General features: G+C 42.3%; 2 protein-coding genes across 3 annotated transcripts; one reads left to right on the top strand and one right to left on the bottom strand.

Moving 5' to 3' along the window:
- Positions 1 to 746: 746 nt before the first annotated feature.
- On the bottom strand, positions 747 to 13,037 carry scaf4a (SR-related CTD-associated factor 4a). Of its 2 annotated transcripts, none has more exons than XM_046041085.1 (19): positions 12,793 to 13,037; positions 11,597 to 11,680; positions 11,402 to 11,446; positions 11,148 to 11,309; positions 10,826 to 10,958; positions 10,431 to 10,567; positions 10,141 to 10,323; positions 8,974 to 9,059; positions 8,743 to 8,827; positions 7,975 to 8,151; positions 7,674 to 7,747; positions 7,323 to 7,513; positions 7,008 to 7,108; positions 6,516 to 6,629; positions 6,239 to 6,395; positions 5,951 to 6,087; positions 5,543 to 5,696; positions 4,359 to 4,511; positions 747 to 3,973 (listed from the first exon to the last, which is right to left on the bottom strand). In XM_046041085.1, exons 1-19 carry the CDS (start codon positions 12,820 to 12,822, stop codon positions 2,841 to 2,843), a joined length of 3,336 nt encoding a protein of 1,111 aa, XP_045897041.1. In that variant the 5' UTR covers positions 12,823 to 13,037; the 3' UTR covers positions 747 to 2,840. The 2 variants fall into 2 exon arrangements, with proteins under 2 accessions (XP_045897041.1, XP_045897042.1); XM_046041086.1 differs by having other exon boundaries at positions 5,960 to 6,087; positions 12,793 to 13,036.
- A 1,885-nt stretch (positions 13,038 to 14,922) lies between these two features.
- Positions 14,923 to 25,330, top strand: hunk (hormonally up-regulated Neu-associated kinase). Its single transcript, XM_046040663.1, has 9 exons — positions 14,923 to 15,546; positions 18,267 to 18,559; positions 19,242 to 19,297; positions 19,736 to 19,871; positions 19,984 to 20,111; positions 21,304 to 21,430; positions 21,593 to 21,761; positions 21,964 to 22,126; positions 22,997 to 25,330. Exons 1-9 carry the CDS (start codon positions 15,307 to 15,309, stop codon positions 23,743 to 23,745), a joined length of 2,061 nt encoding a protein of 686 aa, XP_045896619.1. The 5' UTR covers positions 14,923 to 15,306; the 3' UTR covers positions 23,746 to 25,330.
- The last annotated feature ends 449 nt before the right edge of the window (positions 25,331 to 25,779 follow it).

The following is a 25,779-nucleotide window of genomic DNA, read 5'->3' as shown; positions in this document are numbered from 1 at the left end:
TGCTCTTCTTCAGCTACAGTTACCTTTTTTTTTTAAATATCAGTACAATAAATCAATATAGCTACTAGTATGTGCACCATCTTGCCTGTACTGTCAAGATATATAGCTGGTGGTTGTGCCTTAAGTCAAATAAATAAAGAACCCAATTAAATATCTTTATCTTGTTAGATACTCCTTTACAACCAGTGATCTATCGAAGGCTCTTCCATGTTGCTAATAAAAGCTGTCAATAGGCCTCTTATAGGTTAGGTCACCTTGTCTCAGTGCTATGACCAGTAGGTACAGACAGGATAACTTAACTACATACTGTGCAGCACTAACACAAATCTAATTTAAAGAAATTATGACTGATGGTGATGATGGTTATGAAATGAAAATAAAATTTAGGGGGGAAGAATTGAGTGGGCCCCGCAACCCTGTACGCAGGATAAGCGGTTGACGATGGATGGATGGATGGAACTGAGTGGGATGCAAAGTCTGCTGCCCCATTAGACCTTTATTGTCGATACTTAGACTTAACACATGATGAAAAAATCTTGGCTGTTTTATTCTTCACTGCCGATAGTAAAGCGTCAGCCTGTAAGCATTACTTAAATTACTCCAAAATCTTGGTAAATATCCAGCCTGTGGCATTTAAACAGACAATTACATCAAATGTGTGCAAGATAATTTAGAATATCTTAATCCAACATCTGACTCCCAGTTGGGCATGGGGTAAGCACAGAATATAATTTGAACAAGCAAAATGATTTGGTACAAAAATAGTTTATTAAAAACAATTTCCTATGGCTGAAATATTGAAGATTTTATGTCCATGTCTTTTTGTATTTTTAACAAATCATAGAAACATCTGTCAACCTTCAAACCATTAGGAGTTAAAAAATGTTAAAGCAAAGGGCCTCTTTGTTCCTTCCAAGTCAATCCGTTTCTCTTGGATGAACGAATCACAGATCATAAACAACAATTACAATTACACCTTTGAATCGTCAGTGATACAAGCATATTTACAGCTGTCTCCCAAGCAACACTCATCGCTTTAGTTTTACCTCTGTTAAAACATCCAAGAACAAGACTTGGGCTTGCAGAATCTGGGCTTCAAATGTTAATTTAATATCAGTCACAGCTACGGTTGAAAGCTGTGTCTATCAAAGAAAAAAAAAAAAAATCAGCTACAGGGTTACATTTTGTATTTTCATGTGGCCAAAACTTAGTTTAGTTTGACAAATGGAAAAGCTTTTGTCTGATTCAAAGGATTACCCTTTCCTTCCATACACACGGGAAAAACAAAAGACTACCATAAATATAAATCTTATGTAGTCTGCCTGCTAACTTGTGTTTATAAACAATGCTCCTGAAGTGTTGCACTTTTAAAAACTTGTGTTGGATATTCCTCTGTTGTATCTAAAAAAGAAGTTTCACTTCACCTAACTGAAAAATAAGAAATGTACACATTTAAGCAAGGGTGTGAAATTTAGACAGCAAAAAAAACAAAAACCAACAGAGTTTGACCTCCACTTAACTTGTATGATGTAGATTATAGTTTTGAAAAACTGACAGAATTACAAAGATGAAAATCCATTTGAAATCACTCAAACTTCTGAAACAAAGCCCACCTATATATCATAATCAAATTTCTTTACTTCCTTAATATTCCAAGGGAGATATACCACGATACACTAGGATGTACCTTTTCTCTCGTTCCTAACTGTTGTGCTTGTTATGTTGAAATGTGTTGACTAAAATGCCTCTTGGCCCATCAGTTACAGTCTGTTAAGCAAAAGAAATTTGATTATGACATTGTGAAGTCCCTGGTTTTGAGCCCCTACAATGGTTAAAAAAAAAAGAAAGGAAAATTAGATACAATGGTCCAGCTTCTACTCTGCCCTATGTTTTGTTAGAGCCTCAGTACTAGTGAAATATATATATTTTTTAAATAAAACCATTTTTTGAGTGTGTTATGTTCAGGACATTGGATTTAGGCCAGTGAATGTGCACGCATAACTGATTAATCAGTGTCTGATAAAATGAAGACTATACTGATTTTTATTCTGACTGAAATAAAGTATGATTCAAAGGGTGAAAGTGAAGACATAATCAAAAGTAGATCTCAACGCCATTTTCCATTCAAACACCTACAAGTAACCTGACTGGATTTTAAGGCCACCATAGTTCTTTCAAAGCTGTACCTCACTGTCTGTGATATTGCAACAAGGAGCCGAAACACAAGATGAGATGAAAACAACAAAGAAAAACGTATGCCACCTCTATAATTATTGTTTGAGAGGATATTCAGTGTTTGACATGACATTTTGGTGAATTATTATTATTATTTTTTTTATAATGAATATATATTTACCTTGTTGAGGAGTGCCTGCAATCACACGGACGAGGCCACAAAGTAAAAATATGTGTGTGTCATAGAAATAATTTGTTTTCTTCCATCTGCAAATCAACTTGACTAAAAACACAAAAGCTAAGCTCAAATTAACCTCAGATGGAGAGAGCTACGTCAACATGCAAGCAAGTTAAAACTTACAGGAAGGAGGGAGAACTAGAGTTGACAGTTCACTGCTGCCATTTTTCATAACTGATTTTCAAGTAGTCGTGTGTTTTGAGACACGGACACAACGCCAAATTTGACTGTGAGCCATATAGTCTGAAAACAACCATTTTCATATGTTTGACAAAGTGTGTAGGAGATTTTTGAGTTTGTTTTCAAGAAACATGTTAAGAACCAGGAAAATGTGAAACTGGTTAGAAGTCACCTGCCAGGAGTTGAGGCTGGTTATCATAGAGACAAACACAATGTCTAACTATGTCTGGAGGAGCACTGAGCCAGTCTATGATGCTGCTTCCTGTTTTGTTTCTGTGGGCTCACTTTGAGCTGGAGGTAAGGGCTCAGAGGGCTTCGACTCTTCTGCAACAGTAGTTGCCTCTGGGGGCGGAGCTAAAAGTTCAGAGTCTGCCTTCTTTTGAGAAGCTTCCACACTGGGTTCTTTACTGGTTTCCATGGTAACCAAAGGAGTCAAACGAGGTGGCTCAGTGCTGTTCGAGGTCTGAAGTCTGTCCATGTTTTCCAGTTCAGCCAATCGATCATCCCTGTCCCACCGCGTGGTCCTCTCTCGCCGTTCTGACCGCTTTGGCCTGTCCCCCTCTTTTCCTTCGGTGCCTCTCACCCTTTCTCGACTCCCTCCCTCCCCCCTCCCTCGTTCCCTCTCTCCATCATCCCCCCTCCCTCGTTCCCTGTCGCTATCCTGGCTGCTTCGCCTCTCCCTCCAGTCCCGTCTGTCTCGGTCCCGATCGCGGTCCCTGTCCCGGTCTCTGTCCCGATCTCTGTCTCTCTCCCATCCTCCTCCCCGGTGATCGCTTCCGTCTTCCTGCCAGCCTCCGAGTCTGTCCCTCCCATCCATTCTATCACCACCTCCGCCCCTCCCTCCATCACCAAATGGACGCCTTCCACCTCCAAAACCTCGGTCCCTCTCTCGATCCCTGTCTCGATCCCAGTCTCTGTCCCTCTCTGGCTCTCGGTCCCTGAATCCAGGCCTGTCTCCCCTGAATGGTCTGCCATCCATTTCTTCTGGCCCCTCCAGGCCACGTGGACCCCCAGGTCTAATAAAAGGAGGAGGAGGAAGACCTTGAGGAGGAGGGCCGTGCCCATGTGGAGGGAAAGGAGCCCTCATGTTGTGAGGAGAAAGCATGCCAAAGCCTCCTTTAGGTGGAGGGGGGTCATGGTGCATCATTTGAGGGTGTGGCCCTCTGGGCATCATCTGTGGGGGCATAGGTGGCATATTGGGGTGAGGGGGTCGTGGCCCGTGGGGCGTAGGGAAACGCTGCATGTGTGGTGGTGGGGGAACCGGAGGACGTTGGAGTGGGATTATACCGGGCCGTGCGCCAAGCAGACCACCAGAAGGGGGTTGGATGCTTCCTGGAGGACCACCTGGGAGAGAACCTGGAGGTCCACCTACCTGGTTACCTGATGGGGAAACAAGTACCAAAACAAATTGAAATTTACTTAACTTAACTTTTGCTGTCCAAAAGCACCAAAATATTCAAATTACAATACAGACAACAAATTCCACTATTTAAAAAGCACATACAAATACTTGGTAATGTATTTTTTCTTTACTAGATAAATACAAATTCATCAGTCAAACTTGTTTTAAATTTCTTCCCATAAAACAATCAAGTGATATATAATAATACAATCTCACCCAGAAACTAATGATTGATCCAATGCATATTTTGAGAGATGAGATCAGTTTAAGGGCCAAACTCAACAGTCATGTTACATTGGATAGGGCAAGATAAGAAACAAAAAATCAATTTGGTGAAAAGTCCAAAGAGAAAGACAGACTGACCCATAGGCCCAATCTGGTTGTTGAATATGTTGGGATCCAGGACCTCCTCATTTTTCCTGTTTCCCAGACTTGCTGGGTCCAGAGGCGAGGCTTCAACTCCACCTTTAGAAGGAGGTGGGGGACCTAGAGGCATGGCACCCGGAGGGAGAAAACCTGGGAGAAGAAGGGTGAAAGGAGTTAGGGTGCTTTCATGCCAGCATTTGCCTGTTTTGGTTTGGTTTGTTTGGGCTGGTGTGGAAACTGTCAATAGAACTCTGATGTGGCTTTAACAACTGGATGATACCCTGTGAAAAGATGGACTGGTGCGGCATATTGAGGTGCTACAACAAACTAGACCAACCAGAAGCCTGCAGGATACTAGATATAGGATTTTTACATACTAAAAGTTAAACTATTAAAATCAATCTACTGAGAGTTAACAGTCAAGGAAGCAATCTTATAAGCAAATCTGTACAAGCTTCATATAGATTTAGGCAAGATCATTTGGTAACCATAGTAACACATACTCGGGCCAGTACATGAGCAATGGAATTTTCTATGATCGATCGGAGAATGAGTTAAAACGCCTCTATTTTAAACTTTTTCGTCATTACTCTAGACCATTGAACAGCAATAGGTGGCCCGTGCGCCAAAACTGGTCATTGCTATCTTGGCAGTGCCCGACTCCGGCTAATTCGCCTGTGACGACACCCACCTGTCACTCAAAGTGACCATGCCCTTAATTATGCATAACATTAAGCCTTAATATAATTTAAACGGGTGAGTGATATAAAAATTCACCCAGTTGTAATGTACAAGGAAATTAGCCAAAACTGTTTTTTTCCCAGGCTGTAAATTTGTTTATTTCTGCTGTAAAGTTGGGCAAATTAAATACTTAAAACTAATCCTAGTTGTACAATAAAAATAATGAAAATGAAATAGTATGGTTAATAAATAATTACACAACTCTATATAGACCCATCCTGTATATTTCAATTAGTAAAAGTAATGTTTAAAACACTTTGTTTGTTTGTCATAAGCCTGTGTGAATAAACGTAACAGCAACAGTATATCATTTTGACCAAATAAATTAAATTCCAGGTGTGAAATCGACCACCGTTTGAGAACGGGCGCTGTGTAAGAGAGAGAAAAACTGAATGAAAGCCAGTGAGAAATGGTTTGATGGCAGCTGTAGGAGGTGCTACCTGGAGGCATCTGCATAGGGTTGAAGCCAGGTCTGATGAAAGGAGGAGGGGGGACGCCTGGGGGGAAGGAAGGTGGAGGCATGCCTATGGGACCTGGAAAGACGGGAGGCTGGAGAGAACCCACACCAACCATCGGCTGCTGCATCGGAGGAACCTGAGAACATTTACAGGGATTTACTGGAAATGTCAAATGAGAAAGTTATTTGTTAAAACTTTCCAGTGACACTCTGGAGAAACAATCATCTTGTCTCCATGTTGCCTCCATTCAAGTGAGCATTTACACAGACACCCGAAAGAACAGCAGGCACATCCTCTTAATCAAAGCAAGTTTCAGAATTATATTTCTTTACCAACAATGACAGATCAACACATCCCTACATAAGAGTTTAAAATGAAGGTAACATTGACCTTGTTTACCTGTACAGGAGGAGCAGCTGTAGCAGCCACAGGTACTACTTGTGTCTCCTCAGGCTGCTGTGGCTCTGAACGACCGTTGTGGGTGAGTTCATCTGGAAGGTCAAGGGCTTTCCTCACTCCACTCCACTCTGGAAAAGACGCATTAAAAAGCAGACTGCTCAACACACTGTAATAACATCAATAATATAAACTGTTTCTGCACATTTCAATAAAAGCACATTTGAAAAGCACATTTGAAAATGAAAAAATGTATTATTTCCTAATGAGTCTATCTTTTACCTGGTGATAAGGTGTCTACATCCAGTATTCCTCCTTCTTTTAACTCCTCCACCTGAACCTCTCGGATTTTAGACCATGGTATGTAGGTGACACCCAGCTCCACATCCCAGTACTGTTTAAACTCAGCCTTTATACCCTTGTTCAAAGCCCAAGCAATCTGTCAAGAAATTAATAACAAACAAGTCTTTATTCAGTCAGATGTTCAGTTTTCTCTTTAATTTGCTAGGTTTTTTATTAGCAGTGCTTTACAAAGCAGGAATCTGTGTTGCTCACTCACCTTGATGGCTTTTTGGTTAACTTTGTGAGTTCCTCTACTGAGCTTTTGTAGAGCCCTGAAGGCATCTTGCCGATGTATCATGACAATATAGGCACAGCCACGTGGAGGAATCATCTTAACAAGAGGGGAGGACAAACAGACAGGTGAGGGAAAAAACAAGAAGATTGTGATTTCTATTCAGTTAGCTGAATCTGGACTCAATCTCCTGATTGCTCTATGGTCCTTTTAAACAGTTTGTAAAAGAAAACCCAGATACAGATACTTTTCTATATGCAATCAGTGTCTTAATAACTTAAACATAAGTATTAAATATTAACAACAAAGCAGAGACTAGGTGCTGTTTATGTAAAAACACAAAATATATCATGACAAATTTACTATAAGTTGACCGAAAGACAACAAAAAAACAGTATTTTCCATCTTGCAAATGTATTTTGTTACAAGCACAGATATAGCCACTGTTGGATCAATGTAACTTATCTATACACTTACATTGATGGACTCTATCTGCCCAAACTCCTCGAGCAAACAGGCCACATCTTGCTGCTGTGTTCTCTTGTCCAATTGGCCTACCCACAGAGTTGTACTGCAAACTGAAAGACAAATACAAAGTGAACAAGAACTTAGAAAGGCAAAAATACATGCAATAGCTGAAATCAAAGAGGAAAATGATTTGAAAAACTCAGTAAATTATTATTATATATGAAAAAAAACACATGGCACACACCTAACATCATTTCAGAATCTGAAATCTGAAAATTAAGGAGAATCTCCTTAAATAAATAGGACTATAAATAGATGACTAACTGCTTAGTGTCTCGTTCTTGGGTGGCGGAAGGCCTTTCTGCCGTCGGTCTCTGTCTTTCTCTCTCTCCCTGCGCTCCTGTGAACGGGAGCGTGGTGAATGATGACGGCGGTCTCTGGAGCGCGAGCGGGACCGCCTGTGCCTGGATCGTCGTGTACGAGAATTAGACCGTGACCTCCTCCGCTTTGGAGACCTGGAGAGAAAAAAAAAAAAAAAAAGGACAGATATTGTAACTCATGAAATGTTCACCATAAATAAGCTCTGCACACAACTAAATAAATGGAAATTAACAAATTACAGCACTGAGACTTAAGCTTAGGTTTGACACATCACGTCTCATTTCAGATGCCTACCTGGAGCCTGAGTGTGACCGTTGACCATGTCTGCCATCCCTCAGAGATGAACGGTCCATATCCATTGACAAATCCTGATATGGTATAGAAAAGTCATGGTTATAATTTCATGCATTTAAATTATCTTCCAACATACATGCTTCTTAATCTTCCACTTATGCTAAGCAAAAAACTAATTTGTTGTTGTTTCAAATTTCATGCACATATGAAAAGATACTGAAAAATTGCTTTACCAGCCTAATCTACCCCCCAGAATAGCTTGTTAGACTTTGCATATCCTCTGAACTATTGTTAAGTCTACCTGGGGTTGCTGGGCTGCACTGTGGGGAGGGTACATTGCCGGGAAGCCTGGAGGCCCAGTGGAACCAGGGAGGGGCTGCCCTGGCAAAGCATGCCCCATAGGTGGCATCATAACTGGGAAGCTTTGCCCTGGCGGTATACCATAGGCCTGGAGCTGGCCATTAGGAGGGAGAGGAACCTGAGAGAGATAACTGGAATATATATTGTGCACATACAACAGGGTTTCCCAAATTTAAACTTAATTTGGCAGAAAAAAATGTACCCATCTACATTTCATTTTCAGATTTTTACAAGTATTACTTCTTTTTATAAAAGCCTTGCCTTCCATAAATGAGAAGCATATAGTGTAGTGTATATAGTATCATGTAACCATATTGTTGTAAGACAAGCTACTACCAGTTGTAGTGATAGGAAAATTTAATCTGAAAGCATTTTACAGTAAGTAAAAATGATCAAAAAATTAGATGGCTATACTTGTAAATGCTCCGTATTTGTATAGTGCCTTTCTAGTCTTTTCGACCACTCAAAGTGCTTTTACACTACATCTGCATTCACCAGTCATACACATTCATACACTGAGCCTAAGTGCTCAAACAGAAACTAACATGCACACACATCCATACACTGGCAGAACAGCCGCCAAGAGCAATTCAGGGTTCAGCATCTTGCTGAACACTTCGACATGCAACCAGGGGGAGCCGGGGATTGAAACGCTTTTAGATACTTGTTACACAAGATAAGTTATTTAAAAAAAGTTTGTTCTTGTTACCTGTTGTGAGTGGTCTTGTGACATGTTAATCATCTGCGGGTTAAAGTGATCCATGTGCTGTAGGAAGGCAGGAGGGTGCTGCATACTGTGATGATAAAGAAAAACAATCAAGTTTTACATCTTTCAATTTAATTTTCATTCATTTAATTTGAAAAAAAAATCTCTGAGAGCTTCCAACTTTGTGGCATTGCAGAGATGCAACAGCATAAATATAATAAATCAAGGGCTTACAAGGAGGGCTGGGATGACATTTCATCCTTCTTTGTTTCATCTCCAATTTCTGGTTCATCGTCATAGTCAAAACGGTCCAGCAATTTCTAAGAGAGAGACAAATAATGAATGTAAAAAATGCACAAATGATGATGTTGTTTAACATGGAAGAGCTTGTACTAGGGATGAAATGGTATGAAAATTTCATATCACAATTATAGTGACCAAAATGATCACTGTTATCAGTATTATCACGGTATTGTAAAAATGTGCCGAAAAAGATTAAAATGTACTGATACACACACTGAAACCATTTCAACAAGTTTTAGATTGAAAACTACAAAGACAATTGCCATTTTGTTTGCATAAACAATAAAACAACAGCAAATACATTTTGTAAACGTATGAAAATTATCTAAGTGTGCATTATCAAGATTTTATATTTTATAGGTAATACGATGACCCCGTGGACAATTACATGAAAACAAATAAGTCTTTAGAAGACAGTGATAGTAACTGTAATGAGCCCAAAAACTGATATAAATACAGAGGAGTCTGTAGCGTTTCTAGATATGCTGGTTGGTCGACTAAACTGCGTAACGTGTTATCATGTGCAGTGGACGAATAGACTCTGCCGACACACGATGCACACAGCAAAAGAACAACGTGTTGCGTTTTTACAAGAGCAGCAACACTGAGAGCAAGTCAGACAAACAAACCAAAGCTAAAAGTTAACTCACCCTGCGTCTACTATAAGGTTATTTTCTTCAATCAAGTTTCCCTCAGCACTCTCATAAAAAACTAAAATAGACCAGACTTCAGAGTGACTGAAAAATCTCGCAGCGTTGTCTTCCGCCATGTTGACATTGACCCAAACAAACCCGCATGCGCAGAATGCGCCTGCTTCTGGGAGACCCTGGACACTGTTTGCCGTGAGATTATAATAGCGCGGTTAACCGTACCCGGTTGTCATGGTATTCAAAATGTGTACGGTAATAATAACCGTCGGGAATTTTACCATGGTTTACTGTTAAACCGGTAATCGTTTTATCCCTAGCTTGTACAGTCCTTAAATTACTTATAGTTTAAGCACACTATGCTACAAAGTGTCTAAACAGTGCGTGACATCTGCCATGTTGCTCAGAGTACATTTAGCTGTTGACACCATATGGAAATACAAACACTCACAGTCACTTTGTCAAAGGCTGTCTTCTGCTGGTTGGTTTGGGTGGGCAGGGGAGGTTGCGGGGCGACCATGCCCAGGCCAGTGCTAACATTTTGGGCCTGTGTTTGAATGGTATGTACAAGAGGCTGAGGGTCGGTGTCCGGCTTCACTGGCTGCTGCTGAAAATTCTGGAGCATCTGTTGAAGCTAAAAATGCCAGTGACAAAGAGTGAAAGAGGAGTTATTAATGAGGGTCTAATGTGCAAGCAAAATGACTGTGGTCAATGACTGCCTGCCCACACTAGTACACACACCTGCTGACCCTGGGAGGACTGGAAGAGCTGTGCCACAGCAGCAAAGGCATCAGAGTTTTGCAGCTGCTCAGCAGATGTCGTGGTGGAGTTTGCCGTTACCGCAGTAACTGGCTCTTTGGCTGGAGGCGGGGAAGAACCTGAGGGAAGAGACACACAGCCTGAACATGTGGAAAGCAGCACACGTACCTTCCAACACCAGCAGCACACACTGATACTTCAGCATATCAATATAAAATAGTTTTATGAAATAAATGAAAAAAGCACTTTTACAAATTTCTCCACTAAGCAAAATGTTCTTTCTTTCTTTTTAACTAGTTTTTAAAATGTCATCTGTTGTGTCTGTAGAATTGTATTTAAAAATAATATCATGGACCTCGTGTACAAACACAAATTACCTGGCTCATCTGTTCCTGCGTATGGTGCAGCAGAGCTGCTAGAGCCAGCGGCCATGTCCAGGAGGGGCTGAATAACCTCAATCTTGAACACCCCATTCTTCTGCCACAGGTTCAACACTCGCACAATCTTACTCTACAAAGGAAAATAAGACAGCAAGGAAACAGGTGAAGGAGAAGGAATAACGGGAGACTGATTTAGGTGAGGGCCTTTGTCTTTGCAGGGGGGGAAATCCTTCAACAACAATTTGGTACTATTTATGACTACAAGAGAGTCCCCAATATTCATCACAGTGAAATCTTCACCAACTCTTTCTGGTCTTACCCTGTCCTCTACTGGGCAAAGGCAGAGGTTCTCAAAAGTGCCTGTAATGTTTTTGGTGAACCTTGGGCCAAACACATCCTTGTCTGATCCAAACTGGTGTCTGGATTGCCTAACGATAGAATCCACCACATACAGGCCTGCTACCTTGTACTCGGGCTTACACTGGAGAGGGAAGAAGGAGAAAACAGATTTGAGTTTATTCATGTTTGGTGAGGAGAACCTGTGATGATGGAATTTAGACAGGTTTGTCCCACCTTTTTGATAAACTTTTCCACAATCTGGACCACATGTTTATAAAGCTGAAAGAGAAAGAGAGAGAAGCAGGTGAGCATGTTATTGAGTAGATATAGGCCCAAAAAAAGAGAAATAATTTTAGAAATACAGAGAATACTACTCATATAGATACACAAGTAAATATCAAAACAAAGGCTTGCCGAACTCCTCCTTACTTTCATAGCTTTGATGGCTGATTTGGTGATGGATATCATCTTTGCCCGGGAAATTGGGGGCTTGGAGTCCATCAGTGAGAACAACTAGAGACAACGTAAATAACAGATCAGTGATAAGATACAGCCTGGTCACAGTACAGTGCAAAGATATTAGAAATAAACTATGCACTCTGCTTTTGAGGAAGCAAAAGCATTTTAAGGGCTGTACGATGCACTAGGCTACTGCCTTTTCTTATTCCTGAGCTAAAATAAATGTTCCAATGTCTGAGTATTTTCAATAGGTGTCTATTCACGTTATGTTGATGTATCCACTAGCAGTGATTTGAATCCACAAACTACTTTCTCTGTTTCTGCGCCAGACAGAAACTACTATTGAAAGTGCGTGACATTTTCAAGAACCATCAGAAACTGCTTATGGCTTTGCGGTTATCATGATTTGGTGCAATAAACAAGTATCCTGCAGAACTAAGTTAACGTTAGCTAGTTATGATGCAATTACAAGGTTGTATTTACCACTCACTTAAGAGTTATGGCGGTTCCAACCACTGCAACTTTTACCTTCAAAGGTTAAAAAGGGGCATCAGCAGAAACGAGAGGAACCAAAAACACCAATATTACAGAGAGTTGACCTATGTTTTGACTGGACTTCTATCACCCGCCATCAGTAACGTTACTCGAGCCCTACAGTGACTTGGCCTGGCATCTGACAAACTCACGCTGTGCATAGCACTGAAGCTTTTATTAACATTTTGTTTGTAAGCATCCAGCGTGACAATAACAATAGGATAGGGTGTTTGCTCGCTGTGTGGTTGCCAGTAGCATTGTTACTAACTCCAATGTAGGTGACCATGCTCCCACGAGCTAACACTAACGTTACCATACGAACTTTGTGCAGGGTTGACTTACTGTAACTTCAGCAATGTGGACTGGCTATAGTTGCGTTAGCTTGCTAGTTAGCAGAATCCCCTATCATTTGTTTCAGTAATAACATTTCGCTACTTGCGCTGCAAGTGTTGCTAACGTTACAACCCAAACGTTAACACAGTTAGCACTAAACCAGGTAAAATGGACAAGTCCAGCTAGCTAGGCCCACTGGTGGGTTCTGCTCAACTTAGCTTCAGTGCATCACAGCACCATGATCAGTATCGCCAGACTCGGTGACTTCAGGGTCTCAGTGAGCCTTGAAGGCAGCTTACCTCGTGGTTAAAGGCGTTGACGGCGTCCATGATTGCCCAACGCTCCTAGCGTCCCCCTTAGCTCCCGATTCCCCGCTAACAGCGATGTTTATTCAAGGAAGGGTCGGTACAACATGTCCGCTCCCGGTAGCTAACGACAGTTAGCGTAGCATCGGTGGCTCTCGGGTCGGCGGGCACGGCAAAGCATGATGGGATTCAATTTTGTTGTTCTAGGTTTTGTCCGCTAGGTGGCGGAGTGCTAAAGGATTTGAACCTGCAGTCTATGGTTTGAATATATGTGGCCAGGGCAGGGGTGTCCACAGTGTCCTTTTTAGATATGACAGACACCCGGACAAAAATGATCTTTGGTCCTGACCCATTCTCTTACCTTGTTTAAATACCTACCCCAGCCGTCTTCAAGGGCCTATCAGCCCGGGACAGTCTGTAGGCTACCTGATACTATCAGGTATCATACCTACAGACTGTACCTAATACACACACAGCTACACATCCAATTTTATATTTAGCTTTCTTCCAGACACCAATCACTATTAAAATGCTGGAGGTAGGCCCACATTGAAATTGTATTTTTTCTATTACACTATTGTTGCCCTCCCCTCATATTCTGGGATGAATATAGAGCAAAATATAGGCATACCTTTAAAATATTAAAATATTACAAGTCACAAAGTTAAGTGAAATAAACACTTTTATTGTAGTATGATACTTCTCAAATTTAACATATTAAATACACACACTTTTAAAAGTAGGCTACTTTAAACTGAGAATCATTATCTCCAAATCATCAAATTAATCCCTCTCAAGATCAATAAATGCCTGGTATCAGGACAATGGAAAATCAGTTCAAATTCAGCAAGGCTGCAGGCTCACTCAAGTCTTAAATTTTGGGACTGAGTGTATTCTTGTAGTACAAAATAACTCCAATAGATGGTGGTCTACTTATACTTTTGGTTCCATGTCTGGGTGTCTGGTCTGGTGTCTAGAAAGCATGGTCCAGCAGGCATGCCAAACTGTAGCCTACATCTATTCTCCTCCTTCTAGGGATCCATACAAGGAGTGAACAAAAGAGAGGACACCTGTATATATTTTTAAATCTGATACAGCGACACCACAAATTCCCGCCACATAATACATCAATACATCAAATTCCCGCCACATAATACATCAACACTTCTTTCAAAGCTTCACATTGGTTGTATTTATTGCCGGGCTATTGGATTGGATTTCATCATATTGTCAGGTGTTTCTGTTATTTTGTTCAGCCCCTGCAGGTTCACTTTATAGTAAAACGTAGGCTATATGATAATGCCAGATTAGCACAAGCCGACGTCAAAAACAAGAGTAGAAATATGTCTCAAACAGTTGCCCCTCCCTGCTGGTGTCCTCCTTTGAGTGATGAACACAATGTTAATTAGGCCAGTGAACACCTCAGTGACCGAGGAGGAGGAATACTTCTTTGTCTTGCCGCTGCTGTTGGCTACTGGAGTAGCCTAGTGTTAACTTTGTATTGCTGGCTGAACTCCAAGTTCAGCAACAACCAATACATTTGGGGGGACGGGGGGGGGGGACTAGATGATGTTATATGAAACTGACCAACTCTCACTGTAAGCATGCGTGTATGATTTATTGCCGTCCCTATGCCAGGTAAGGAATTGTGGGTCTGCATGCACAGCGCATGGTGTGAACATGCGGACCCTTTACACTTAATGCCAAATCTAATAATACCTAAAGGAACAATGCATAGACACCCAGAAATCTCGCCATGGGAATTTAAAACAGATCTCAGCGTTTGTAGTGACGGTGTTGCTCACCTCTGTTCTGGCTACAAATAGCCTATAAGCAATTCTTTGTTCATAGACGTGTACAATCTGAGCGCACCACGTGAAACGGCGGGGCAGCGGTACCGGGTGCAGTTGTCCCCCTTGTTCTCCCATGTGCTCCGCCCGCCTGCGCTGATTGGATTTAAAATCACCCTGGCTACCACCACAGTGTGAGGGGATGTGTATGTGTGTGTGTGTGTGTGTGTGTGTTTTTTTCCCATCCTCTCACTAAGAAACGCCCACCCAGAGGACCGGTAAAGTCATTTCAAACTGAAAAACACGCTTCCTGCGCACAGACTATTCAGGAGAAGCTCATGCCCGGAGAAAGGACGCGGAGTAATAGCCTACCTCTCACTGAGCCTTAGCTTTTTTAAGTATTCAGACAGGTGCGTCAGTTAATAACTTTCCATGACTGAGTGTGTCATTGTTTTTTCTGTGTCATTTAAATCTAAGCTGATACACTCATCAAGACTTGTCTCGGAACCTGCTGAGTGCGCTCACTGGATGCTTTGGGTGAACAGGTGGCACAGGCTCCGGTTCCCTTAATTTGCTATTAGGGGCGAGACGCAGGCAGAGCAGAGTTAACGCACTTTACCGGACGTTAAGCATTTAATACCTGGCTTTAAGCTGGGCGAGGGACGAGCTGCGTAGTTTTCTCCCTTGTTAAAAGGAGACGTTTGACAAGGGGGCTGTTATGCCAGTTGCGGACAGCGACATGGTAGTGGACAACAGCCACGGGTTATATGAGGGTAAAACCCCAAACAGCACCGGGAATGAGAGCGTCCTCCCGGCATCTCTATGCAGTCCTGCAGCGGACATCCTTAAGAACTTTTACCACACCAAACGGGTCGGGAACTATCTGATTGGGAGGAAGCTGGGAGAAGGATCGTTCGCCAAAGTTAGAGAAGGTCTCCACGCGTTGACTGGGGAAAAGGTAAGCGGACTGCGGGGAGTCACAAAGTGGAAATACACAATGCACATTATGACAATACAAATGGCAACAGGATTTGGTAAAATTGTGTGCAATAGGCTATGTTTTGTATTTCCTGGTTTAATTTAAATGCATATGCTGCTATTTTGATCATAATTAACGTGATTTCTTGCACGTGATTTGCAAACAAAACAAAAACAACTTTTGAGGAAAAAATACACTTTTGTCATTTTCTTTCTTTAAAAAACTAGCTGCGTTTGTTCTGACTGTATTTTAGCATTTACAAACCTGGTGGCATGCAACATGGAGTCTGATTTGGTTTTACTTTATTTCATTCCAGCAGACGGTGTCGGCTGTCACTTACATGCATGTGAACCAAGAACAACCCTTCGTCAATTCATGGCAGTTTATAAATTATGACTTTACTACGTGGCAATCGAATCAGTCTCTTAGCTTACTCAGAGAAAGTGATCAGCCTTGTTTGCAATGGGAGGCTTTGTTAATGAGCTCATGCGGCACTGCCAGCTGTTGAACTCAGCTATGTGCACAGCAGGGCTTGTTTTCTAGCCAACCTCTAGTGACAATATTTACTTTTTGTGTGTGTAAGAGAGACAGAAAGAGCTAGAGCTGCCAGTCTTGATACCTAACATGTGCTGGATAGTTGTGCGCTATGTGGCTTTTTCTGAACCTCTTGCTTTGTTTGCTGCTGGTGGTGGTGATCTCACCGCTGTTGGGCGCGCAAGCCTGCGATAGGGACAGAGAGGAAAATTGCCCGGCCTATGAGAGAGCAGAGCAGCTACTTGCATATGAAATCATGTGGTTGATAAATGGGCTTCAGCCTCATTATGATTCTGCCAGCGCAGGGCTTTGATGTGGGCTACCATTGGCCACTGGTTGCCTTTGTCTCCCCAGGTTTTTTTTGAGGATCAGCCAGGAAATTTGCATATTGGAAAACAAGTAGGCCTACTGTGCTTGCCTGTAGTCTGTTTGTCTATGTAAACCTGAATAGGCTGTGCCACTTAAAATAACAATTGGCATATTAAAGTAGGCTATATTAAAGATTACCCCCCCCCCCTAATTTGCATATGAGGCACCCCCCTTCCATTATGTTGCCAATGGGGGAAAAAGAAAGCGCTCCTCTCCTCTTCTCTTACTCTCTTTGTTGAGGATGATGCAAACACTGGCAATCACACAGCCAAGCACATAACATACTCTCTCCCTCTCTTTGCACTCTCTCGCTCATTCAGCGGAATACAGGGTCTTAAAGGCTGGGAGGGAGTAGAAGGCAGTGAGTTTATTCAAGCAAACGGTTCGGGGGCCTAATTTGTCCTTCCTCAGTCTTGTTTCTACAAGTGTCGCCGCTCCTCATGTGTGTTCAGCTGCAATCAGAAATCATAGAAAGATGGTGCTGTCGTGGTCAGGGGGCTGGGGAGGTCATATGCACGTGTTTTTGATGTCTGTAACCCACTTTCCCCATACTCCCCCACCTTCCCCCCTTTTCTGTCTGAGGGGCGCTTGATAAACAACTGAATCCCCCAGAAGCCCCCTGGCTGGGCACACCCCTCCTCCTATATACACCCTCCCCTCCTCATATAGACTAGCCTACTGTAAATGCAGTGCCCCATCCCCCCATACATACCCAGTACCCCATCTCTTATCCACACGGCTTTGTATAAACACGGGCCATCTATTACTGTTTTGTGACAGCTCAACACACACACACACACACACACACACACACACACTCAGGTTTAATTAGCAGCTGTAAAAAGGTTTTCAGAGGTGAATCAATTATCAGAGATGAAAGGACAAAAGTAAAAAAGAAAGACAAGCTGAAGGACAGTAGAAAGAGAGGACACACACACAGCCACTTTGGCCCTCACCATTTCATTAATGGATATGGTGATTAGTTTCACTGGTCGTGCCTTTCCATGTCTGTGGGCTCTCCTTGAGATGATTTGCTGTGTATGGTAGCCATGCTCCTGAACTCAGTCTAGACAGGATACAAGGAGACATGGGCAAAGGATGAAATAGATGGGTATGTTATTGAATGTAATTAGCTAGGAAGCAAAGTGTTTGTGATGGAGGCAAAGGACACCTTTGAGGCTTTTATGAGGAGTATCTGCAGGTTTCTTTTCCAATGAGACAACAACGGTAGGGAGACACAGACAGAAGGCCCGTCTTAGGGCCTGCTCATTTTAGGGCCTGCTCATTATCTGACGCAGATTCGTCAGAAAATGAGCAGGCCCTAATTTGTCCTTCCTCAGTCTTGTTTCTACAAGTGTCGCCGCTCCTCATGTGTGTTCAGCTGCAACTAAACTCTGACAAATGGGGGAATATTAATAGTCCATTTGGCCTTGGCGCCTTCTCAACAGATAGGGTAACATTTGCTTTTCCCCTAGTTTATGATGGTTCAGTAACCCCCCCCCCCACACACACACACCTCCCCCTCCTGCAGCCTCGGGGCCCTATAGCGCCTGGGTTGCCCCACATTGGGAGCAGCTGTGAGGGAGAGGTCGGTGTCGAGTTATGTCCCTGCAATAGAGACTGAGCAGTCCATCACCTGTTACACTACAACTCTCTGAAACCTCTCTCCAAGACGCAGCAGTGCACTAGTGCGCTATTCTCCATGCGTATTACTCACAACATGGTGCAAACCTTAATAGCCAAATGCTTTATCTAAAATAACATCCTCACCTCACCCTCTGTCACAATTCCTCCAGGTGGCGGTGAAGGTGATTGACAAGCGGAAGGCCAAGAAGGACTCATATGTGACCAAGAACTTGCGGAGGGAGGGCCACATCCAGCAGATGATCCGCCACCCCAACATCACGCAGCTGCTGGACATCCTGGAGACAGAGAACAGCTACTACCTGGTGATGGAGCTGTGTCCTGGCGGGAACCTCATGAACCGCATCTATGACAAGAAACGCCTGGATGAGAGGGAGACTCAGAAATACATCCGGCAGCTGGTGCTGGCCGTAGAGCACCTGCACAGGGCAGGTGTAGTGCACAGGTAAAAAAAAACAAACAACAAAGAGCTGAATTTGAATAAATGCCTCAAAATTTATTGACAATTTTCCATTCATAGTTTAGAGAGCTTTGGGCTGTTAGTAGTTTAAAGCTGACTCTCTGAGTCAAACATGATCCTCGTTCGCAAAGTGTGCATCTCCAAGCTTTAAGAAGTTTCCAAGACAGCTGCTAAGAATTTTTTTAAAGAAATTCTTAAAAAATAAATACGATTGAAAAAAAAGTTTTATACAACAGCTGGATTTTCACACACTAAGCACAGATATATAGAGTTCCTCCAACAAATACTGTTACACCAATGAAATGTTTGATTTAATTTATGGAAAACAACACATAAACTGCATCTTTAAATCAAATTTCAGATGTAAATTTCACAAAGCTCTTCCCGGGCATATTGAATTCTTTGTCTATCAGAGCCTGGGAACTAAATTTCAATCATGGTGAGATGGCCTATGTAGATAACTGTATAACAGGATTTCTGACACTGAGGAGGGATCGGGAGGCACACAATAGACCCTGAAAATCAGCCAGCGTGACCCACATTGGGAGGGGCACGTGTGTATGTGGCCTGACCTCTCCTGTTTGTGCATTGTATGATGATCACGGCTCAGAAAAGTTATCTAATGTAATCAATAACGACGTGTCCGTTTTCTGTCTTTGTCTTACAGGGATCTGAAGATAGAAAACCTCCTTCTGGATGAGCAAGACAACATAAAGCTCATAGGTAACTTAAGTGCTCTTGTATATAAAGCATTTAACTCTTAAATCTTATTTTATTTCTTCAGTGTGATGCTGCTTCTTTTTTATTCCCTCTGACTAAAACTTTATTCAGAAATTCCATTCATTCATGAATATAATATTCCCCACAGCAAAGAACAACATTCAAGCAGATGATAATAAAAGAAGGCCTTTGATGCCAATTACTTTACAGTAGAAATAAAATGATTTTCTCAGTTTGAGTGGAACATGCAGTGTCTCACATGTGGTGAGGGGTTAAAAGCAATTAAATATCCTGTTGGAACCCTTACAAGCTCTCACCATAGTGCTAATCTGCTTCTGATTGTGTGTGAATGCTAGGATGAGGCGAGCGGTTTAACGGGTGAGCTGAAAAGACAGTAATAAACTCAGAAAAAACACTCACCCCACCTCTTCTGTCCCTCAGATTTTGGCCTCAGTAACTGCGCTGGCATCTTGGGATACTCTGACCCATTCAGCACCCAGTGTGGAAGTCCTGCCTATGCCGCCCCAGAGCTGCTCTCCAGGAAGAAGTACGGGCCGAAGGTGGACGTCTGGTCTATGTGAGTGTACTCCCTTTTCAATAATGTAATCAGTCAAATATCACCATATTCAAATAGAGTTGTAGATTTCATGAGTTCACCCGGAGCTGAAGTGTGTATTTTGATCTTCCAGTGGCGTAAACATGTACGCGATGTTGACTGGGACTCTCCCGTTCACCGTGGAGCCCTTCAGTCTCCGAGCCCTGCATCAGAAGATGGTGGACAAGGAGATGAACCCTCTACCTCCTTCACTCTCCACAGGTAAATACTGAATACACAAATGCGCACCTGTATGCAGATACATCATAGGTGACAAGGTTTTTCATTGTGGTGACGAAAAAATAAATCCATCAACCCTGCAGATAGTGCACTACCATGCCCACTCATATTTTATAACCCTGCAATCACCCCTCAGTGTAGAACTGATATTTATGAAGTCTGGATTTATAGCAGCACGTAAACAAGATAATTTCAGGTTATGATTCCATGCGAGAGAATAAAAGAATGTGGGCCATGACAAATTAAATGCACATTTGCAGTGTTTACCAAGAGACACAAGAATTGTATAGAAATGTAGAGATAATAAGCTAACACAACAAAGAAAGGACTAAATGAGAAGCAAATGCTAAAGAACTTTACATGCGCAACCAGCAGAAAGCATTTCTTTATCTTAGTTGATAATCTCAAAGATTAACTTGGCAGCCTTGGCAGAAATACATTTACATCAAAAAATGCATACAGGAAACATTGGCAGAGTACGAGCAAACAAGCGTACCAACCAAACTGGTTTTGTGTTTGTTCTGCGCTTTCCTGAGAAGTAGTGGCATTGCATCAAAAACATTAAGGCAATAGCATTTATCTCCGAGCAGTTGTCAGAGTTCCTGAGAGGGGTCACATTTTTTTTACACTTTGAAAACAGATTAATAATAGACTTCTTAATCTTTCATTACAGTCATTATATATAAGTAATATTAGAATATATTTGCACTGGCATATATAAAGCTAATTCATTATACGGAAATATTAGTAATGGGCTACGTGTAGTGGCAAACCGCTTTTCTGTCAAACAACATGAGAAAATAAGGGTGAGATGGTGTGTCTGCACTTAGCTGGAAAGAGTGACGCTTATATGACAGACACTTCTCAGCGTGTCATAACAGTGTTACCCTCTAGGAATGAAAGGGATGGCTTAACCCACTTATGTAAGTTACTGTTAATCGAGCTAATGACAGATGTGTCATCTCATCTGTCTTACATAATAACGTAATGAAAGCCGATGAGGGTGAAATTCGTGGTCGGTGCAGTCCCATTCTTAATCAGAAGAGTAACATTTCTGAAGATGTGTAACATAAGTGAAATATTGTGTCTCCGTACTGGAAAAATTTCCTCTTCATGCAGTGAGTTGAGTGTCTGTGGTAGCGTATGAATAGTCATTTCCCTCTCTCTGTTGCAGCTGCCATCTGTCTTCTGAAGAAGCTTCTTGAGCCAGATCCCAACAAGCGTCCCAATATCCACCAGGTGATGGCAGATTCCTGGCTGCAGCTGGCCAACAAGAACACAGGGGCACCGTACCTCAACAGGTAGGCTCGCACACATTTTAAATGCTTTGTGTTTGTATTTTGCAGCAGTACGTCATCTGTTTTAGCTTATTTTTGTTTTCTGAATAGAAAATAGAAATCCATTTGATTTAAAGCATCACAAACCATTAACCTTCTTGCTCTGCGCATGCTTTCTGCATTAAGGATCCACATTGAGGAAATAAACCACACGGTGTTACTGCATATGACGGAGAAGATGGGCTATAAGCACAGTGAGGTGCTGAGCGCCGTCCTCACCAACCGCGCCTGCCACACTCTGGCCGTCTACTTCCTCCTCAACAAGAAAATGAAGAGACTTTCTAAAGAGTACAGGGTAAGGGGAATCCACCAAACACTTGTCCCATGCCGTTTTAAAAACTCTAGCTGGAATTCCAAAGTTTCTTTATAACACCTGGATTCAGTTTGTGTGCCTAGAAAGAGTGCTAGGATAATGAGGTGATAAAATAGTGTTAAACACAAAAGGTCTGTCAAATGCTATGTGCTGTATTAATTACCGGTTTGCTGTGTGTGTTTAGGAGATGCAGTTCCAGGAAAAAAAGAAAGGGGAAAAGCAGAAAAGTGAATACTTCCAGACCCAGTGGAGGAAGCACGTCGACAAGCTAACCATCCCTCCCAAACAGACGCCCGTCTACCTGGCTGTTAGCAAGGGGCCCAGCAAGGAGAAGAAACACAGAACAGGTGAGGAATCACATGGTGCAGTACAAAAACATTACAACAGATAATAAGACACAGTACATTTGTTTTAAAGAGCGCCACTTTACTTATTTTATCTATTTTATTTACCTTTATTCACACAGGGTAGGTTGACTGAGCATGCATGTTCTTGTACAGCAGCGACCCGTTTCACACATACGTAGTTACCCAATCATCCATCCATCTATCCACCCCTCCTTCCATCTACCCATCCATCCATCTGAGAGGAAACATCCTGGACAAGTTACCAGTCAACTGTAGGGGACAAACTTAAGGCTGAATTTAATTTACCTGTTGAAAGTCAGATGAAATGACTGGCAAAAGTACAAAAGTATGGTAGTCTATAATTAGGAATGACATTAAATTAGTCTAGCAACACAACAGCAATTCTTTTAAACTAGGCCTGGAATTTTGAACAAAGAGTGATAGCTGGTCAGAGTCTGTAAAATCACACTCCTTGAATAAGAGCTTACACTTGACAAACAAGGCCGCGAGGGAAAAGCTGAGGCCTAAGCTCCTTTCCCTCTCCTCATCTGCCTACAAGATCCAGATCTAGCATGTCAGGGCGAGCTGGTCTTCACAAGGTTAATATCCGAACAGAATGTTCCTGTAGGCTACCTTTACACCTACTTGTTACTCTCAGATGATTATGTGTGAGAGTTATGTCTTCACTGACATGACATATACAATATAGACACGTAGTCATTCAGCCAAAAGTATTCCAAGAATCTGCAGTTCATAGGTTTCTATCTGCAGCGAGTTGAGCAAAAACAAATGTTTAAAATGTTTGCCTGACAAACAAAAAAAAAATCTGTATTTCTGAAATGTTAAAAATGCTTCTCATTTCCTCCTCAGGTCTATTGCGTGCCATAACTGGTGGCCATCGTAATTCACCTCTGGCACCACCTGGCACCGTTGCCTCTTCTTCTATGGAATATCTAGAGATCCATCCTCTATTTCACAACACCCCTCAGCAACGGAGGCGCTTGGCCACCCTCCCACAAGTCAATACGAGCCCAGAACACAACATACCTGCTCCACCAGCACCATCACCGATCGGCATGCATTCCTTCGGCTCCCTCTCCAAAGCCGAGCAAATTGAAGACACCCCGGCTTCACCCTGGTACAAGCTGACCAACGGGACTCTGTCCCCGCCCCGTCACGTCTCTGCCTTCCAGCCTGACTCTTCTTACTTGAAGAAGGCCACAATCCCCAGTCCTCCTGTCCTTATTGTCAACCCGCAGCCCAAGAAGAGCATCTCGTCAGATTGGTGCGGTTCTTCTGACACCAGCGGCAGTCCCCCCAGCACTGTCGGAAGCCCCCCAGGCAGCTCGGCTTTCAGCCCCCCAAAGTCCGCCTTCAGTCCCCTCAACCCCACCTCGGCCTTCAGTCCTCCTTCCAACAGCAGCAGCAGCGACCCTGACAGCCCGACGCACCGCAGCAAGTTCCCTTCTATGGGAATCGGACAGATCCTAAAGAAGAAGGTCCAGCTGCAGCCGTTTTCCTTCCGGCCAGAACAGGTTGTTGAGGAAGTGGTGTCCCCACCTCCCTACCCCATGCAGACTCTCCTCTGTGCTTCAGGTGCGCTCAAGACCCTCTGCTGAGGGATATAAGACAAAAGAAAATGAAAGAGAGACAGACTGAACTCGAGGCCCCTCTCAACATTTTGTTAAAGTTGGAGAGGTCTTCCAGAGCGGCCTTTTAAACTGTGAACTGTCCCTTTATTGCGACTGAGCCACTTTTCAGAACAGACTTGATCATATAAAAAAAACTAAAAATTAAGAAAACAAAAGGGTTTTCAAAACTAGTTGTCTCTTCTTAAAGATCTCACTATGTAATAAGAGGGGATGACGCTGAGAAGATGAGATTTGAAACGGATCCCTCAGCAATGACTAAACCTCGCTGTGTCCTAGATACAGAGTGGACATGGGACATCATGTAATATGGGCCTTGCCAACAAGGTGTACACACACACACACACACACACACACACACACACACACACACACACACACACACACACACACACACACAAAACACTGTATTATAGATTTAGTTAAGAGATACTCTCTTATGTAATATTGCTGTACCTGGTTACTAATTGAGCCACATACTGATTCACACCAGCTAACAGACCCAGCCCCTATCCCTAATTACTTGTTTAAATGTTGTGTCTCTGTGAAAACTCTGTAAGACAGCCACAGGCACTGTATCTTCACTGCCGACTAGATGAAGAAGCGCACTGCACTATTCTTAAACAACCAAAACCTGTAGTAACAATGGTGTTTACCATCTTTTACCTCACTGCATTATTCATACATTAATGTATAACAGCAGTCGATTGTGACACGCTTGTGTGGATTTTGTCACAGTGTTGCAGTGTCTGAACATTAGTGCCATTAGAAGCAACACCGAAACAGAAGTAGGTACCAAGGGTGGAGTCAAACTGTCACTTTTTATAGTTTGTCATAAACTACCACTCAACACTGATAATAATTCATGGCTAGAACTTTTTATATACAAGTGTTACATCACCTCTACAAACCACAGGGCAACTGTAAGAGTCTTAGTTCTGACTTTCTCACAGGAGGATATACCTGTTCAGTCAGTTTTGGAAAACAAAAAAAAGAAGAAAATATAGAGCATTAAAAGCCTTATGAAACTGATCAACCTCGCCACAGGCTGAGGGTATGATGGTGGGATGAACTGCTACTAGGATCACGAAACAACCATAAAAATTATTCACTTCCTTTTGTCTTAATGCTGTAGTTTAGTCTTCAGTGTTAACCGCCATGACAAGTGTTTGCCAAGAGCTCTCTGAGAGTAATGTGAAAATTGTGCTTGTAAATAAAAGTACGACTCCTGCGTTCCTGTCGCCTCTGTTCGACGGGATTCTAAAATGTTTGTTGAGCCAACATTCTCACACGTTAGTTGCTTCATAAAACGAGTTGACTCTACAGAAAAGGCTTCCACAGGCACACGAGGCTCCTCACTGTTAAGATTCTGTAGATCTCTCTTCCTGTCCAAAGGAAAAGTTGCATGCAATGTTTCACAAGTCGAACTGTAAAGTCAACGTTTGAAATTAACGTCTTTGTAGCTTTTTTTCCCTGGTTGATACTGAGATTGACACAGACTCGGGGGTGGGTCTTTTGTAAGATTTTGTAACGGATGGTTTTGTTTGAGTGTCAAGAGATTTCTATGCTGTATAAAGTATTTTAAATATTTATACTGAAACCATTATGTGTCTGTCTGGTCTTTCAAATGCACCTGCTTACTGTCTGGTTTCATTTGTGCACATCATGACAATATATGACTTTTTAAAAATAGCTAAGAAAACAGAATTAATACACTAAAATTACTATAATTACATAAGTAATTCCACAGAATCCAAATTTCTTGTTCAGTTATGTAGAATTTAAACAGAGCCTGAGGCATATAATGTATTCCTAAAGCTCTCCGCTCCACTTAATGAAGAGTGGCCTCTCTGCTATGGAAGGGCCTATGTTGCTTTACAACCTCAATGTGCCACTTGTCTCACATACCATATTCATTTCCCACGGGACACCTGTGCTAGGGAAAAAAAAAAAAGAAAAAAACGCCCTTGCAACAGCTGAAGGATCCTTAGGACTGACATGCAC

The sequence above is a fragment of the Micropterus dolomieu genome, linkage group LG23 (assembly GCF_021292245.1).
Source record: "Micropterus dolomieu isolate WLL.071019.BEF.003 ecotype Adirondacks linkage group LG23, ASM2129224v1, whole genome shotgun sequence".
Taxonomy (NCBI): Eukaryota; Metazoa; Chordata; class Actinopteri; order Centrarchiformes; family Centrarchidae; genus Micropterus; species Micropterus dolomieu.
This window is presented reverse-complemented; position numbering and strand designations above follow the sequence as displayed.